Raw genomic sequence first — 16,390 nt, 5'->3', positions numbered from 1 at the left:
TACATGTGAAGACTTATTCCCAAACTGAAATAAAAGCAATACGTTAATCGTTTTTCTCAGTTTGGCGTTTTTGCTGATACTGCTCTTTGGCTTTGTAGGGCAGTATGCTGTCGGACAGCTTGTCCAGAAGTTTGTCTTCGTTCGCCATCATGTGGCTGGTGTCACTATGTCTCTCAGGTTAACACCCTGGTAGGTGTTGGAATCCAACGCCTTCCTCAGCATCGGTCCAGGTCTGTAGTCAAAAAATACGTTTTAGATTACTTTTTTCAAAAGCATTTGCACATCAAGACTTTACAGTCCTAATCATTACAATACAATCACAATGACTGGAAAACCTTAAACTGAAGCAACGATTAATAACACTTGTTAAACTATGAACAGTAATCAATCTATGTACCTGTATTTGTATTTGAGGATCACAGTCTGGGTGGAGGTCAGGCAACTGTGGACGTCAGCTACTGTTAAACATGACTGCTGCAATTTCATTGACAGGTTGCTAAGATGCGTATCATGCAGGAAGCTGCTGAACTTAAGTGCATCTGTCACCAACTTGTAGAACCCTTGGGCCTTGCTCTGTTGAGCAGCATGTACCCCTTCATCGTCTGGTGATTGCATCTTTTGAACACAAGAACAAAATTAATTAGACTGAAAATTGAAGAACTGCATTTGTTTTGTTTGTTTGTTTTATTTGGATCCCCATTAGCTTCAGCTAGCTTCATAAGCTAAAAGCTATTCTTCCTGGGGTCCTACAATTTATCATGTGACAATATAATTTACAACATCACATTACACACCATACGCACAAAGACATTACTTCACATTACACAACATTTGAAAATACAAATCATATTTTACAGTTAACATAATAAAAAAAAAAAAAAAAAATATATATATATATATATATATATATATATATATATATATATACAATATTACACTACTCCGAATAGATCTATTTAAAATAAAATATATTGAAATCTCTTTCAAGGTAATATTTAAGTGATTTTTTAAAACCATAGTGAGTGTTTTGTTGTTTGATAATATTTGGGTACTCTCTCTCTGTAGTTTTATATTTAAATCACCAATATCAGTTCCTGCTAAATATATAGTGGAATCATCAGCAAACATTGAAATGCTAGCTTTATCTAAAACAGATGGAAGATCATTGGTAAAGATTGTGTAGAGGAGCGGCCCAAAACAACTTGCTTGAGGCACGCCATGTTCCACAACCTTTGAAAAGCTTCCATTAAAGTAAACTAATTGTCTTCTGTCTGTCAAATAACTTTTCATCCATAATAATGCGGTTCGTGAAAAACCATAATATTCCAGTTTTTTTAACAGTAAGTCGTGGTCAATTATATCAAATGCTTTAGTGAAATCAAGCATTACAACACCTATTATTTTCCTCTTCTCCATATCTTTGAACCAGTTAACCATCTGAGTCAGGGCAGTGGCTGTTGAGTGTTTTCCCTCTATATGCATGCTGAAAATGTGTAATTAAATAATTATTTAAAAAATAAGACTGAATCTGTTCATAAACAATTCTTATATAATTATTTTACCGAGAATTGGTATTAAACTTATTGGTCTACTGTTTGATCCAGAAAAAGGCATTTTCTTATTTTTAGGTATTGGCACAACTTTACATTTTCCATGCTTGCAAACATACATTATCCATAAAACACATATTAATTATATGAGCAATAGTAGGAGCAATGATTGAAACTATTGTCTTAAGCAACTGATGTTCAAGATAGTCAACACCAGGTGGTTTGTTTTTACAATTCACCAGAAGTAATTCCACTTTAGAGCCACTTACACTCTTGAATTTAAAGCTAAATGTTTTACCTTCCATCATCTTATTTATCAATGTATTTGATCAATCTGTCTTGTGTGGCTGTGTAGTATTTTTAAGATTATTTATTTTATTTATGAAATAATCGTTAAGATTATTTGCCATATCACTTGGTTTAGTAAAAAATTCACCTTCATTTTCTAAATAAGCTGGAGTTGATTTATTATTTCCTCTTAATATATTATTCAATGTATTCCATAATTGTTTACTATCATGTTTTATTTCTATAATAAAAAAATGTTCTTCTTATTTAACTTAGTTACAAAAAGTTTACAATATATTTGCCAGTCCGATTTGAATTTAGATATGATTGCTGCTTGTTTAGCTAAATCTCTTGTTTTAGCTAAGATCTTTTAATTCTTGATCTAACCACGGGGTGTTGACATTTCGAACAGTAAACTTTTTTATTGGTGCATGATTTTCTACCAATGTCATTAAAGTTTGATCAAAAAGCTGAAATGCTTTCTCTGGATCCTTTTGTAGAAATACCTCTGACCAGTTTGCATTTCTGACATCATCTTCATATTGTAATAGATTGAATCTTCTAAATGACCTTTTCATTATTACTTTTGGACCCGATTTAGGAACTTTTCCTTACAATTGCAATAAGATTATGCTCAGTGAATCGTGACACCGGTTATCCGGGACCGCAGTTGTTAGGGTTAGTGAAGCCGGATTACTGAAAGAATTCCAGGCTATGTTGATCTTTATTCGTAGTACAGGCCTCTAATGTCTTCAGCAATATAGGTCTCTACCAAGGCAGTCAATACATTTGTGCATTATCCCACATCTGCTTCTGCTGCCACCTTCTGGCCTAAAGAGGGTATATCTATGCTGGTGGTACCCAAACCTTTTAAAGCAAGCAATAGTGATATCCTCCATGCAACAGTTTAAACTAAAATTACCTTCATAGATATTATTATTATTATTTGCTTTATTTCAGACACGTAAGAAATGGTCCAAAGTACAAAAGATACCTTCGAGGATTCATTTTAAACGCCCCAAAAACACACAAACAAAGTTGTTGTAAAGCAGGGGTCTTCAATGTTTTTTTTTAATCTTTTTTGCATAGAATACCAAGCTATTAAAACAATCATTGTTGGCAATGACTGTATAAATCATTTTTTAATGTTAAACATACATGTGGCACAAGAATCTTAGGATTAACTGTATCTGTGGATGGCTATCTTAGTGACTACCTTACCTATAGGCCAGTGAGCCTATCATCAGTAGTGATTTATATTTGCTAATAATATGTTCGAATTATGTTAAGACATTTTAATTCATGAAAAAAAAAAACTTTTTGACAATAATTCGGAGGCCCCCCCTGCAGTGACTCTGAGGACCCCCTAGGGGTCCCGGACCCCCTGTTGAAGATCTCTGATGTAAAGTAGGCCTATGTGTCATAGATGAACTTTAATATAGGCACACTATATCAAATATAGACAGGCAGAGATATAAAAACTCATAATTGTGGAAATCATACATTGTTGCTGCCTCTCCTGACAGAATGTTTTAAAATACTCTGGAATAAAATTAACAAAATGACTGAAGTTGTATAAGGTTAATGTGTGTTTATTGGTGTTCACACAACTCCTCTGTTCTGTATCTGTATCTGTCTTTTTTGTCATATCGTTTTTTTTATGTATGATAACAAAGTGTTATAATGATAATTTTTCAATGTGATCATCTGATATTTGTACTTTATGCACAATATTTTGTAATATTTTAAGTGTGATTTAAAAAAAGGCTTATCAATTTCCTGTAAGGAGGATTGACGGCATTTGCTAGCCAATGACAACGGTGACTTCACATCCAGCGGCATTTATTGACCAATAAGAGTGAGAGCTGCCTATAGTCCCACCCTCCTATAAACTGGCTAAAATTCAACCGAAGTGAAGTCAGTGCAACTGGAGGAGGCGGGTTGAGTTAGCTAGCTTTGGACCCTCTACTACTGTAACGTTAGCTAGCTAGCTTATTGGAACCCCTACTACTGTAACCTACACCGTTAATGTTAATTTTAGCCCTAACTTAACGTTACTTATTATTACGCTCTGCGCCAGTTTATTCGTGTAAAAGAGCTAGCTAGCTAACGTTAACTTAGCTAACAACTTTCGCACTGTTAAAACAGATTTAACGTGTCTTGCTTCTGACCTTTTCCAGCCTGTAGCCCATCGGTTGTAAATGTAACCGCTACTCTGAATGTGAATTAACATTCTCTGTCGCTTTTCCTTAACAGGAACCTAAGGTTACAATCTGTAACCAACGTTATCTGCGAATATAACATTTAACGTCACTCCTCATCCTTAACTTTAGTCCCCAATCAACATGAATGATCCTTGGCAAGAGTGTATGGATCACTGTGTGGAGGTCACCAAAAAGGCTGGGAGGGTGAGTAGATCCTAGCTACTGTTATTGCTTCTTCTTTTAATTCTATGGTCTGGAAATAACTTTTGCTTCCGGTTTTATCTTTATTGCATACAAAGCAGTAGCCTATATCTTGCAAGTCAAATCAAGTCAATGTATTTATAGAGCACATTTAAAACCAACCTTGCAGGTATATACCATTTAAAGTCTAATGTTGCACATGGTCATGTTAAGATAATTATTTACAACATGTAGTAAAATAACAAAGGTGTAAAGTTTGACTGTTTCAAACAGTTGTTTTCAGAAATCAGAATCAGAAAACTGTTATTGCCACAATAAATCCACTTATGTACAATTTGCCTTGGTGGATGGTGCAAACATAAAACATATTAAACATTAATATGAAATAAACAAATGTATACATACAACATAACTGTTACATAAGAAAAGAAAAAAAAGAGGCTGAATGGGTTCAGTGCAGAATATGAATATAGTATGCAATGGGCAGATGTATAGTCCAGGATGAAGGTAGTGCAAAGTGTAATGACTAGGGATTGGAGATGGAAGTCAAGGTCAGTTTTCCATTTAACATTAATTGCGAATGTTTCCAATGATGTTTGTCGTTTAAATGATTCTAAGACAAGTCTTTGTAGAACGAAAGTGCAGTTTTGCCAAGTTCAAAACAGACTCCGGCAACACTGAAGGTTAAACATTTTAATAATCGGGACAGAGAGCTGTTGACATAGTCTGTGTCACTAATTTTACTCTCCACCGTATATGGACCCGATAACCGAGACTGCAAAACTGGATCCAAGTAACTGAAGCAGAACCAAAACTTGTTCCCCTGGTTGGAACACACGGAACACAGACTTTTTATCATAACGACGCTTCATTTTAGTTTGGCTTTGTGCCAAGTTGTCACGGGCTAACTGACATACATGATGGAGACGTTCACGAAAAGAATGGACATAATCCAACACGTTATGCTCAGTTTTTGGCGACTCTGAGAACCACTTTTCTTTAAGGAGTCAAAGGGGACCGCGCACAGTATGGCCAAAGACCAAATCACAAGGGCTAAAACCTAAAGACTCTTGAGGAGTTTCACGCACAGCAAACAAGAAGGAGGCTCTCATCCCACTCTCTGTTTGACGCGAGACAATACTTACGTAACATGGACTTTAATGTTTGGTGGAACCTCTCAAGTGCGCCTTGGGACTCTGGATGGTAAGGACTTGACGTTACGTGTTTAACTTTCAGCTCCCTCATTACCTGTGCAAACAGTTTGGACATAACATTTGTGCCTTGGTCACTCTGTATGGTCTTAGGCAAGCCAAAAGTTGAAAAGAATTTAGTGAGAGCTTTCACTACCGCAGTACTTCGCTACTTCAGATTTTAATCCGGGCCAAAAGAAATTATGCAACACTCGATTGTACGTTTTTTTTTTTTTTTTAACACCCAGGTGACTAGCTAAACTGGAGTCATGTGCAAGACTCAAAATTTGCGCTCGATAGTCTTTTGGCACAACCACCTGATTAACAACGCGTATCTCACTGGAGTCTGGACTCCACCGTCTCATCAAGACACCGTTGTCCAAATAAAACACACCAGGCTTGCTGTCTTCCTCGGCGGGCAGAGGACAGACACAACGTTAAAGACGGATCGTTTATCTGAGCACCAATCAACATTTCTCGGGTTACGTTTAAACTCAGGTCTGAGTCAGCAGGAAAGAGATCAAACTCATTGACACATTTAGTTACTTTTTCACACTCAATAACAGGAGACACTGAAAAGGAGGGCTCACCCTCACCTAATGTAGCCATAAACAACTCAGACAAATCCACAACTTCACCCACTTTACGAGCCTGTGCGCGCGTAATTGCGCACACGGGAAACAGATTTGACACAGACACAGCAGAAGACACCGAGGCGGGACAGCAAACAGACGCAACCAAAATGGGATCATTAACTACTTCGGGCAGAGGAAACCCCTTTCCTCCGGCCAAATCGTTACCCAAAATAAACGAAATACCACTAATCGGAAACCGTGGGAGCACAGCAACTTTCACACGTCCCGACACAAGCGCTGAATGCAAGTGGATCACATGAAGTGGGGCATTAAGTTCACTCATTTTAATTCCCCACACTATCAAATCGGAGGAACACGACGTTTCATTTGAGAGAGGCAAAACACTAGCCAACATGAACGAATGATAGGCGGCGGTATCTCGAAGAATAGTTTCAAGTACTTTATCGGAGTCTTCGCCAGTTACAGAAACAAATCCGCGAGAAACGAACGGCTGAAAACGAGGGTCAACCTCCGCCTCTTTAGGTAAAAGCTCAGTGTGTTTTAGAGGTGGGGACGCTGCGTTTATGAAACCCACACCTGCAGGAGGTTTAGCGCTTTTGTGAGGTCCTTTTTCTTCTAAGAACCGGACAGATAGCGATCAAATGGCCTGGCTCATGGCAATAATAACACTCGCGGCCCTCACCCGCAGCTGGTGAAGTGCTTTTACGCGTCAGCTTTGGTGACCGATTTCTGCGCTCAGGCATTGCCTGTGTAACACGTGGTGATGGCATAGAAAAAACGCTTTTTATGAGTCAAAATTAATTCATCAGCCAACACAGCCGCTTTTGTTACCGACAATTCTTTTTGTTCATTCAAATAGACAACGATTCGTTCCGGTAAACACTTTTTGAACTCCTCGAGTAAAATAAGCTTTCTGAGTTCCGCCATAGTTTTAACATTACATGCTTGGCACCATTTATCAAATAAAACGCTCTTGTCACGCACAAACTCAACATACGTCTGGTTAGCAGTTTTCTCACTGTTTCTGAATTTTTGTCGATATGCTTCGGGGACTAACTCGTAGGCCTGCAACACAGTCTTTTTCAAGATTTTATAGTCAAGACTATCCTCAATAGATAGACTGGCACATACCTCTTGAGCTTTCCCTACTAATTTACACTGGAGGAGAAGGGACCAGAACTCTTTGGGCCAACTTAGGGCGGCAGCTATCCGCTCGAAAGCGCTGAAATATGAGTCAACCTCGGACTCACGAAATGGAGGGACTAAAGCAATGTGCTGACTGATATCAAAAGCTGGAGCAGAAACAGCACTGCGGTCAAGAGGAGACGTCGGGGCGGAGACTACAGGAGCTCCTCTTTCCAGCTCAAGAGCCCTGATGCGCAGATGCATGGCTTGCACCTCTAGCTGTCTGTTTTTGGTCTCTACCTCCTTTTATTTGGAGGGCTATGCGGAGATCCTCTGTGGTCATGTTACCCAGGATAGGATCCGTGACCGTCTGATGTTCAACACCAGCAGCGAACATGCTAGCAACCCCCGCTGCTTTCACCTCCGCCGTCGGTGCGTCACCCGCCGCGTCACCCGCAGCAGCAACAGCCACGTCAGCAGCAGGGTCAGGTAGGACGCCCTGCTCCACCAACTCTGCACACAGCAACTGTTTAAGCTCCGCTTTATTGGTACTGTAAGACACATGTACATCGTAAAACTTTGCCAACACCAACAGGTCTTTTTTCTTGCATGTTTCAATTTTAACCAAAGAAGGACTAGCCACAAAATCACCCAGTGAAAACTCCATAATTCCCCACACCCACCAAAAAACTGCCAACCAGAACAAACCAACACTCACCGACCGAACAGACCCGGAAACAAAGCGCGACAAGAAGACGGAACGAGCCCCCATTCATGTTACGCCCCAGTCTAGGGGTGCCTAGGACGCAACATGGAAAGGCCCTATCTCCCAAGTAGCCACAAACCGTTACGTGGTTAGATCAACAAATGAATTTATTTTACATAGAAAAAGATATTTTATATATATCTATCAAATGTATAAAGCTTCAGGGTGGCCTACCTTAAAAGTAACAAACAAAACAATCCTAACAGAGTTTAGAAACTAACCTAACAAACAAATGGGCAAAACAAAAGACTTACCTCCCTAAACTAACAAAAACATGAGAAAACAAGATCTACACACCTGGAGGTCCACCCTTACTTAACAAACAAAAACGGTATCCAATCTAAACCAAAGAGTGGCCGGTTGGGAGATTAGGAGGATGAGGAAATGCCTGCTGCCCACTGACGGCCGCCATCTTATTATATGAGGGTAGTATCCTCAGCTGCAGCCAATCACTGGGATGGGCCTGAACTTCTCCACCAATAACCTCCGGGCAATGGCACACACCTATTTGCATACGAAATGGAAAGACAAGAAAAAAACACGGGGCACACACACACAGGGCACACACACACAGCAGACCAACAAAATATGACCACGGTCATAACACACCTAATCATCTCTGACCCATCACTGCCAACCGTATGTCACCATTACACACAACACGTTATGCTTAACTAAAGCAGCAGATGTGGTTAGTCATCCAAAGAATCCCCTTGCTGAGTTTGTTACTGTTGTGATTCTGCCAGATGATCCGCGAGGCGCTCCAGAAAGACATCACCGTCATGCACAAGAGCTCACCAGTTGACCTGGTGACTGAGACGGACCAGAAAGTGGAACGGCTCATTATATCCTCCATCAAGGAAAAGTACCCCACTCATAGGTATTGACCCAGCAAATATGGACTGTATATGAACTGTGTTTCAGTACTGTAGGATGTGAAGCGAAGAGTATTTTACCTGTGTATTTTTATTTAGTCTCTCAAAGTTTGGTTATTTTCATGCTATTTTATTTTTAACTTTATCATGGCATTTAATGCTTCATTCCCTTTGTTAATCTGGTTTGCATTGTGAATGATGGTTTTCTATACATACTGGGAACTATATTCTCAGATAGGCAAAGCACTGCTACTCTCTGCTACTTGGGCGGAGTGATTTGCTCGCAGCACCTGAGAGAGGAGCTGAGAGTTCGCCTTGAGTTCTGCGAGCAAATCACGCCACCCAAGTAGCAGAAGTAGCAGTGCTTCACCTTCTGAGAATATAGTTCCCAGTATGTATACGGTTAGAAGATAGCTGTGTCTCATGTGACCTTGTTATTTGTACAAGCTGTGACTCACAACATGTAAATAGGAACATGTTGGCGTGATTTTGTCACTTATTGGGAGCAGTAGGCTAGATGGAGCCAGTTACCTCCAGGATCTGGGCTAAGCTAGGCTAGCGGTGGGTGTGTCAGACAGAGTTACGACACACACACAGAGATGAGAAGGGTATGTATTAGGGCTGGGCGATATGGACCAAAAGTCATATCCCGATATATTTTGGCTGAATATCGATATACAATATATATCCCGATATTTTTTTCCGCAAAGTGAGAGCAAATGTTCAGTCAAAGCCAAAATCAAATATGACATGTCACAAGTAGTTTCATAGAAACAGTTGCAAAATCAAATAAATAATAAACCGGTTTCTTGACCTGGTTCATGATTAAATGCTCAGCTGTTCAAATAATAAAATGTAAACCTAAATACTGTATAACAGGAGTACCTTTTTTGAAATCAAAGCTCCATATTTGTGATTTGTTCCAAAGGTCAATTAAGCTTTTGATATTAATATAATCTACTTTGTTCAAAATGTAATGCCTCATGCCTGTAAGCCTAGGTTTATAGTCCCATTCTTCCACTTGATACTGCTTCCACTTAAGTAAACTAAAAGATGAACTATCGACTACAAAACAAAGAAACTAATTAATGTGTTAATACAAAGAATATTTATTATGATCGGTTCACAGATCCAGAGTCCAAACGGAAACTTCACCCTTCTGAACTAAGAGTTTCTGCTTCAAGGTGAAGTTTAAAACAGACTGAAATGTCCAGGCTCATTCCTCCACTATTTATTTCTGTATGTATTTATGCGTTACATGTAATTTTAACGGGCACTGAGCTCCAGATCCTGCAGCTGCAGACGGTCTCTGCTGCCCCGCTGTAGCTTCTCTCCGTCCGCCTGCCGCCCGGCAAACTTAGTGGAACTTTCGCCCGATATCGACATACAGGTCGTCCTGGACTACGTGTAAGATCCTACCGATCACCACTCTGTCTTTGGCTGGTCCGATCTGGATCAGCGGGGACCGGCGCAGCAGCGAGGCAAAGCTGTGTTTTTCCCGGGGGAAGAGACGCTGCGGCCGGCCACGGAGCTCTCAGCCTCCCGCTGCCGCCGGAGCTCAGGTTGCTGGTCGAAGGCGGCATACATAATCATAAAACACATTGTCACCTGTTAAATGTTATTCATTGCTGTTTGTTCTTTTCATTTCCTCTATCGAACATAATTAAGAAGTACAAAAGTCCGGCATCTTTAGCGTTGATCTGAATGCTTCGGACCCCTGTTCCAAGATGGCGGCGGTTTTGACGTATGTTTAGAACCTCAAGGCGACATCTGTGTATATATCTATGGGAGCAAGGATCACATTTGAACTATATCGATATATGCGATATGGTCTAATTCCATATCTCATTTAAAAATATATCGATATATTTTTTATATCGATATATCGCCCAGCCCTAGTTTGTATATACTTATCTAACTCGTTGAATAACCCAAAGTCCCAATATCCCATTTTTAAAAGTAGTGATGTCATGAGTCACAAAAACAAATGATTAAACCCATAGAAAAAGTATTTAAATATTAGAAAAAAATTAGATTTTAAACCTTTTTATTTATTCAGTTTACTGTCAATATAAAGATCTTAATGCTGTTGCAAAGCCTTCTCTACAATGCCCGAAATACTGAATCCTTTTCTTTATTTGTTATTTTATTTATTTTTGTTAGACTAAAAGTAGTCAAAATGAAATCTAATCAGTCTTAAAATACTGGAATCAGCCAGTCGTATATCTACCAAGAAGTATTGCAGAATGTTAACTTGCTCCAGGATGCAAAAATTGGTTAAAATCGAAGAAAAAAAAAATAAAAATACTTTGGACATGACCTCAGTGGTAGCTACGGCTACAAGGGAAACTATCACATAGTATAGCCTCTAGTAGAACAGTGAAATAAAACACAGCAGGTATCAAGTGCAATTGTATGGCCCTTTTTCACAGCAGACATTTTGACTAGTCATAGTAGGAGAAGCACAGCTGAAAGTGATAACCTTAACCATGGCTCAATTCCATCAAGTGTCCCAGTAAGCTATTTCAGTGAGTCAGCATGAACACTACCAGGGCCTCTCCTAAGTGGAATGCAGCCATCATTAATGGTTTTGAATACACCTGTGCTTTTCCTACTGTGACATGTCAACATGTCTGCTTATTACATTTGCAGTTGAGATTGCAGTCGTATGATGCATACATTAATAGTTTATTTTCTGTTCTGTCTTGTGTGATTTTTGAAGCTTCATAGGTGAGGAGTCCGTAGCAGCAGGCGCTCCCAGTGTTCTAACTGACGATCCCACGTGGATCATCGACCCTATTGATGGTACCACCAACTTTGTTCACAGGTACTGTATAAACCGTTGAGAAACCTGATGCGGCACTGGATTTGTTTGATCTTTGTCGCTCCTCATCTATTCTTATCTTTTAATTAGGTTCTCTCTTGGAGTGTCCTCTCTGTCAGGGATAATTAGACCACGTAGATGAAACTGAACTGATCATAGAAATTGATTCCCCTGAGCTTAAACCTAAAGGGAGTTCATTAAAGGACTGTTTTTATATCGTAAATGTCTTTTGTGCAGGTTCCCATTTGTGTCCGTATCAATTGGCTTCACTGTGAAGAAAGAGGTAGGTTTTTATTGTTTGTGAATCAGTTTTTTTTGTAACATCTTAACTAAAGGAATCATTAACATAGCAATTGCCCTGATAACCCAGTGAATTTCTGATGAGTAGTACAGTAGTTTTTCTCTTTTTATATGGCTATTCTTAATATCTTATATTTCTCTCGGTCTCAGATAGAGTTTGGGATTGTCTACAGCTGCATCGAGGACAAAATGTACACAGCACGGAAAGGGAAAGGGGCATTCTGCAACGGAGACCCGATTAAAGTGTCTGGACAAGAAGGCAAATATTGATAACGACATTAGGCTTCAGTGTTGCAGTTTTTAACCAATCCAGCAGGCGGAGGCAATATCCCAGCCAGAATAACAGCTTGTTACAGCTCTACACAGTGAAACCTCAGAGACGGTGCCAACTGATTCTGTGAATATCAGAGTACACAAGCTGTCATTTGTTGACTGATATTTTTGTTGTGTTTTCATCCAAGATATAAGCCAATCTCTGGTACTGACAGAAATGGGCTTCAGGAAGAATCCTGAGCATTTCAAAACAATGTTGGCCAACCTCAAGACCATCCTCACCATCCCTGTGCATGGGTAAATATATACACGTGTGCACAAGTTGTAATTCTTAAACCTTTTCAGTCTTGTTTGATCTGTTGACTCCTGTGAGTAGTACTTCAAGCAAACGTTCCTTGAGCAGCTACTTTTATCAGAAATACAAAACAGTAACTGTTGTATCTCTTTACAGTGCATCCAAACAAACAAAATGTTGTTTTGATAAAGAAGTCGGTTAGAAATAATTGCAACCGCATCTTGATTTTATGTTGTACACGGCGCGAGTAGTGTCGCACACAACAGCAAGGCACTTTGGAGGTGTGCTGCCTGTCGCCTTCAGCTCTCTGTGGCTGCTCTTTGTCCTGCTGTTACACACTTACAGATGATCTACTCATTAAAAATGCTGAAAATTACCATTGTTATGTTTTTTTATAGACACTTTTTCAGTGAGTGATAGTGGTCAAGGCTAACCTCGGTGACATAAATTGATACATTGTTTCCTTTTGGCTGCCCCCATGTTTCACTAACTTAACAAACTACACTTTCACTAAACATTCACAAAACCATCTGGAGGTTAACGGTGTGTCATGTAGAGTCAAATGCTGATCAGACTTCCCATTTCGATCCCCAGTATCCGCTCCCCGGGCAGTGCAGCTGTCAACATGTGTTTGGTAGCGTGCGGATCGGCTGATGCGTACTACCACATGGGCATCCACTGCTGGGACATGGCCGGAGGGGCGGCGGTGGTTACAGAAGCTGGAGGAGTTATCATGGACATTTCAGGTGAGTCGCTGGAAAAAAACAACTTGAGCTCTTTTTGCTAAACTTTTGAGAGGCTCCTGAGGACTCACTCATTGAAATCTAGGAAGCGGGCAAGGTAGTGATTTTTCTTGTGGAAAAACTGTCGAAGGACATTGCTGCACGGAACAAAGCGGCGAGAAAGGGCTGCCGGTCTTTCAGCGCAAACACAACAGAAGTTATTATGTTTATGAATTATTTTCATTTTTACTGTTACCAATTCTCGTTCTTATTTTTATTTTTTTTCCCCTCTTTCTGCTAACAAATGCCTGTGAAACCCAGTCAAAGATGGGCACAGCAGTGCAGCTGGTGGCTTTGCACTTGAAGCAGGAAGCAACAGGGTTTGAGAAATGGTGTGTTCAGTTTGGGCAGCAGTACCACAACCACTAAGATTTAGGAAGGCCAAGGAAGCGTTCATATATAATTTATGTTATCTTGCTATAAATATAAAAAAATATGATGCATACATACACAAAATGTATCCAAGAACAACTTAAAGTTGAATGAGGGGGGCGCCTGGGTAGCGTGCGTGTGTCTGTTCCAAGTGATTTGTGTATGTGACCAGAAGATGTTCGCTAAATAAGTTTGTGGTGTCTTGTAATCCCATGTGGGATGAACCAAATGTTTGCCCTTACTCCTCGACGCTGCGGGTTTGACTCCGACCTGCTGCACAGAAGACAATGGCAGTGCTATTAAAAGAGTAAGCAGCTTCTACCTTCACACTCCCTGTAGGAGCCACATATTGTATGTTGTTTATGGTCTCATTTATATTATTTATTGATTATTATATTGTAGATGGTGGGCGTTTTCATCATGGTTTGAGCGGAAGTGATAACATTTGTTTGCTTCACCTGTTCACCTGTTTTGTTTTTGTTTGTTTTTTGGGGGATTTGACAGCGATGGGGTGAGCCTGGGAGCGAACACTTTCTGTTGACCAACGCACTTATTTCGACTCACAAAGTACCTTTACATTTGGTAACTGCAGTGCTAGTTGTATTTTATGCGTGGAGAAATAAATCCTTGCGATACAATCTCGAGCGCGTCCCAGTGTGTTTAGGCATCTCTCAGTGTTCAGTCCCTCGCGGCAGCACTTTGTTGGACTGCTTACAGCCGCAACACTCCTTTTTATTTATTTAAAAAGTAAGGAGTGGAGGAGTGCATGGCATGTGGTGGAGCAAGCTTGTATGGAGACGACTTTCTACCAGCACAGTCTTTTACTCCTTGGACGATAACTGGAGGTTATAACCTAGTTTTAACAGTCTATGGTTATAACTTACTGATCAGCTCTCCAGCTTAAATTCTGATCCTACGCAGTGTCAAATTTTAAAATGAGTGGGATCGTGATCTTGGAAATTCATCGCCCATGCCTTCACTATCTGATTTATAATTGCTTTTCCCCTTGTGACCAGCATAGTACTTAGCAGTTGTTCTTCTAAACATGAGCATCTCAAAAGGAATGCATTGTGCTTGTTTGATCGATTGGGTGGTGCAATAAGCCAAACCCATGTAGGAGGACATTTCCACTGGCATATATGTGCTCAACTGTTGCCATAATGACTAGTATTGTCTTGCTCTATCTTTGACAAGTAATTAATTAAATCTTATTACTCGAGTAGGAACTCTTTGACTTAGTTTTGAAATATGTTTGCCCTTACATTACCTGGTCAGTCAGTGCGTACCAACAGCATTAAGGGTGAAACGGCTTCCCACAGGCCACATTAGGTGCTTCATCATCGGTGCTGTGGTTCAGCTGCTTACACTGACATTTTGATTTCATTCTATCAGGAAATGAGAGGAAGGTGTAACCTGATCTCTACAAGTCAATGAGGAATTAAAATTCAATTTTTCTGCACTGAAAAAGTGGCCACATCAGGAGCAGTAACTTTGGGAGCCGTCAGCTGGTTTATTCAGATTAACACAACGCACATTTGTACAGACATACACTACTGGTGAAAAGTTTGGGGTCACTTAGAAATTTCCATTCCACTCCATTATAGACAGAATACCAGCTGAGATCAGTTGCATTGTTTGTTTTTTAACCAGGGCAGCAGTTTTCAGATTACATTATGTGCTTACATAATTGCAAAAGGGTTCTCCAATGTTTTCTCAGTTAGCCTTTTAAAATGATATCAGATTAGTAAACAGAATGTGCCTTTGGAACATTGGATGAATGGTTGCTGATAATGGGCAATGTAGATATTGCATTAAAGATCAGTCACTTCTTTCTACAACAGTCTAGAACCCTTTTGCAATTATGTAAGCACATAATGTAATCTGGAAACTGCTGCCCTGGTTAAAAAAAAACAAAAAACAATGCAACTGGTCTGTAATGGAGTGGAATGGAAATTTCTAAGTTACCCCAAATTTTTGACCCTGTAGTGTATTTCACAGTCGTGTACTAACAAAATGTGAAGTTCAACTTTATTTCAAAAAAGAACTTCCTTTCTTTTCTTCTCTCTTTCATCCAGGTGGACCGTTTGATCTGATGTCCCGGAGGCTGATCATCGCCAGCAGCAGAGCAATAGCAGAACGCATCGCTAAGGAGATAACAGAGTTTCATGTCGGGAGGGACGACACAGATTGCGAGTAAATTTCCATCATTTCCTCTACCAACTTTCAGTTATTAAATCACCTGACTCACTGCATTACTGTAACAAGTCACGATGATGATGATGATGATGATGATGATGATGATGATGATGATGATGATGATGATGAAATAAGAACCAAAACGATGAACTTACCTCTGAAGAACTATACTCTGCAGTTTGTTAGTCAGCCCTTTAAGACTTTCAGCCTTCTTTCTGCTTTCTTTACACGTCATTGTTGTGATTCTGTGTGACATTGTTCTCGCGATAGTACGTTGCGTTCTCGCGATAACACGCAACGTGGCGAGGCCACGTGGTGGTTATGTTTACATCAGCTGTATACAGCGAAGGCATACACGTGGATAGCTGAAAATGGGTACAATAACACACCATTTGGCTTTATGAAAGTGGCGTGTATATTTACGCAAAGTAGATTCAGACTTTTTGTTCTGCTGTAACTCGATGATATTGCTTGTGATGAGGGTAATATGCCATGCGTGTCTGACTTTACACCTGTTTTTAGCCATTATTTATTCTTTATATTAGGACTGGGT

General features: G+C 39.9%; 1 protein-coding gene across 1 annotated transcript; it reads left to right on the top strand.

The window, feature by feature from the left end:
- Positions 1-3,736: 3,736 nt before the first annotated feature.
- LOC114549513 (inositol monophosphatase 1) lies at positions 3,737-16,168 on the top strand. Its single transcript, XM_028569854.1, has 9 exons — positions 3,737-4,068; positions 4,157-4,246; positions 8,667-8,800; positions 11,518-11,622; positions 11,857-11,902; positions 12,070-12,178; positions 12,381-12,489; positions 13,082-13,233; positions 15,717-16,168. Exons 2-9 carry the CDS (start codon positions 4,184-4,186, stop codon positions 15,836-15,838), a joined length of 840 nt encoding a protein of 279 aa, XP_028425655.1. The 5' UTR covers positions 3,737-4,068; positions 4,157-4,183; the 3' UTR covers positions 15,839-16,168.
- Positions 16,169-16,390: the final 222 nt, after the last annotated feature.

This window comes from Perca flavescens, chromosome 22, assembly GCF_004354835.1.
Source record: "Perca flavescens isolate YP-PL-M2 chromosome 22, PFLA_1.0, whole genome shotgun sequence".
Taxonomy (NCBI): domain Eukaryota; kingdom Metazoa; phylum Chordata; class Actinopteri; order Perciformes; family Percidae; genus Perca; species Perca flavescens.
This window is presented reverse-complemented; position numbering and strand designations above follow the sequence as displayed.

Excerpts from the sequence above, each read along its gene's own strand:
- LOC114549513 (XM_028569854.1), top strand. The coding sequence starts at position 4,184 with ATGAATGATCCTTGGCAAGAGTGTATGGATCACTGTGTGGAGGTCACC. Across the intron at positions 11,623-11,856 it reads ACCACCAACTTTGTTCACAG|GTTCCCATTTGTGTCCGTAT; the intron begins GTACTGTATAAA and ends TCTTTTGTGCAG. Across the intron at positions 13,234-15,716 it reads AGTTATCATGGACATTTCAG|GTGGACCGTTTGATCTGATG; the intron begins GTGAGTCGCTGG and ends TCTTTCATCCAG.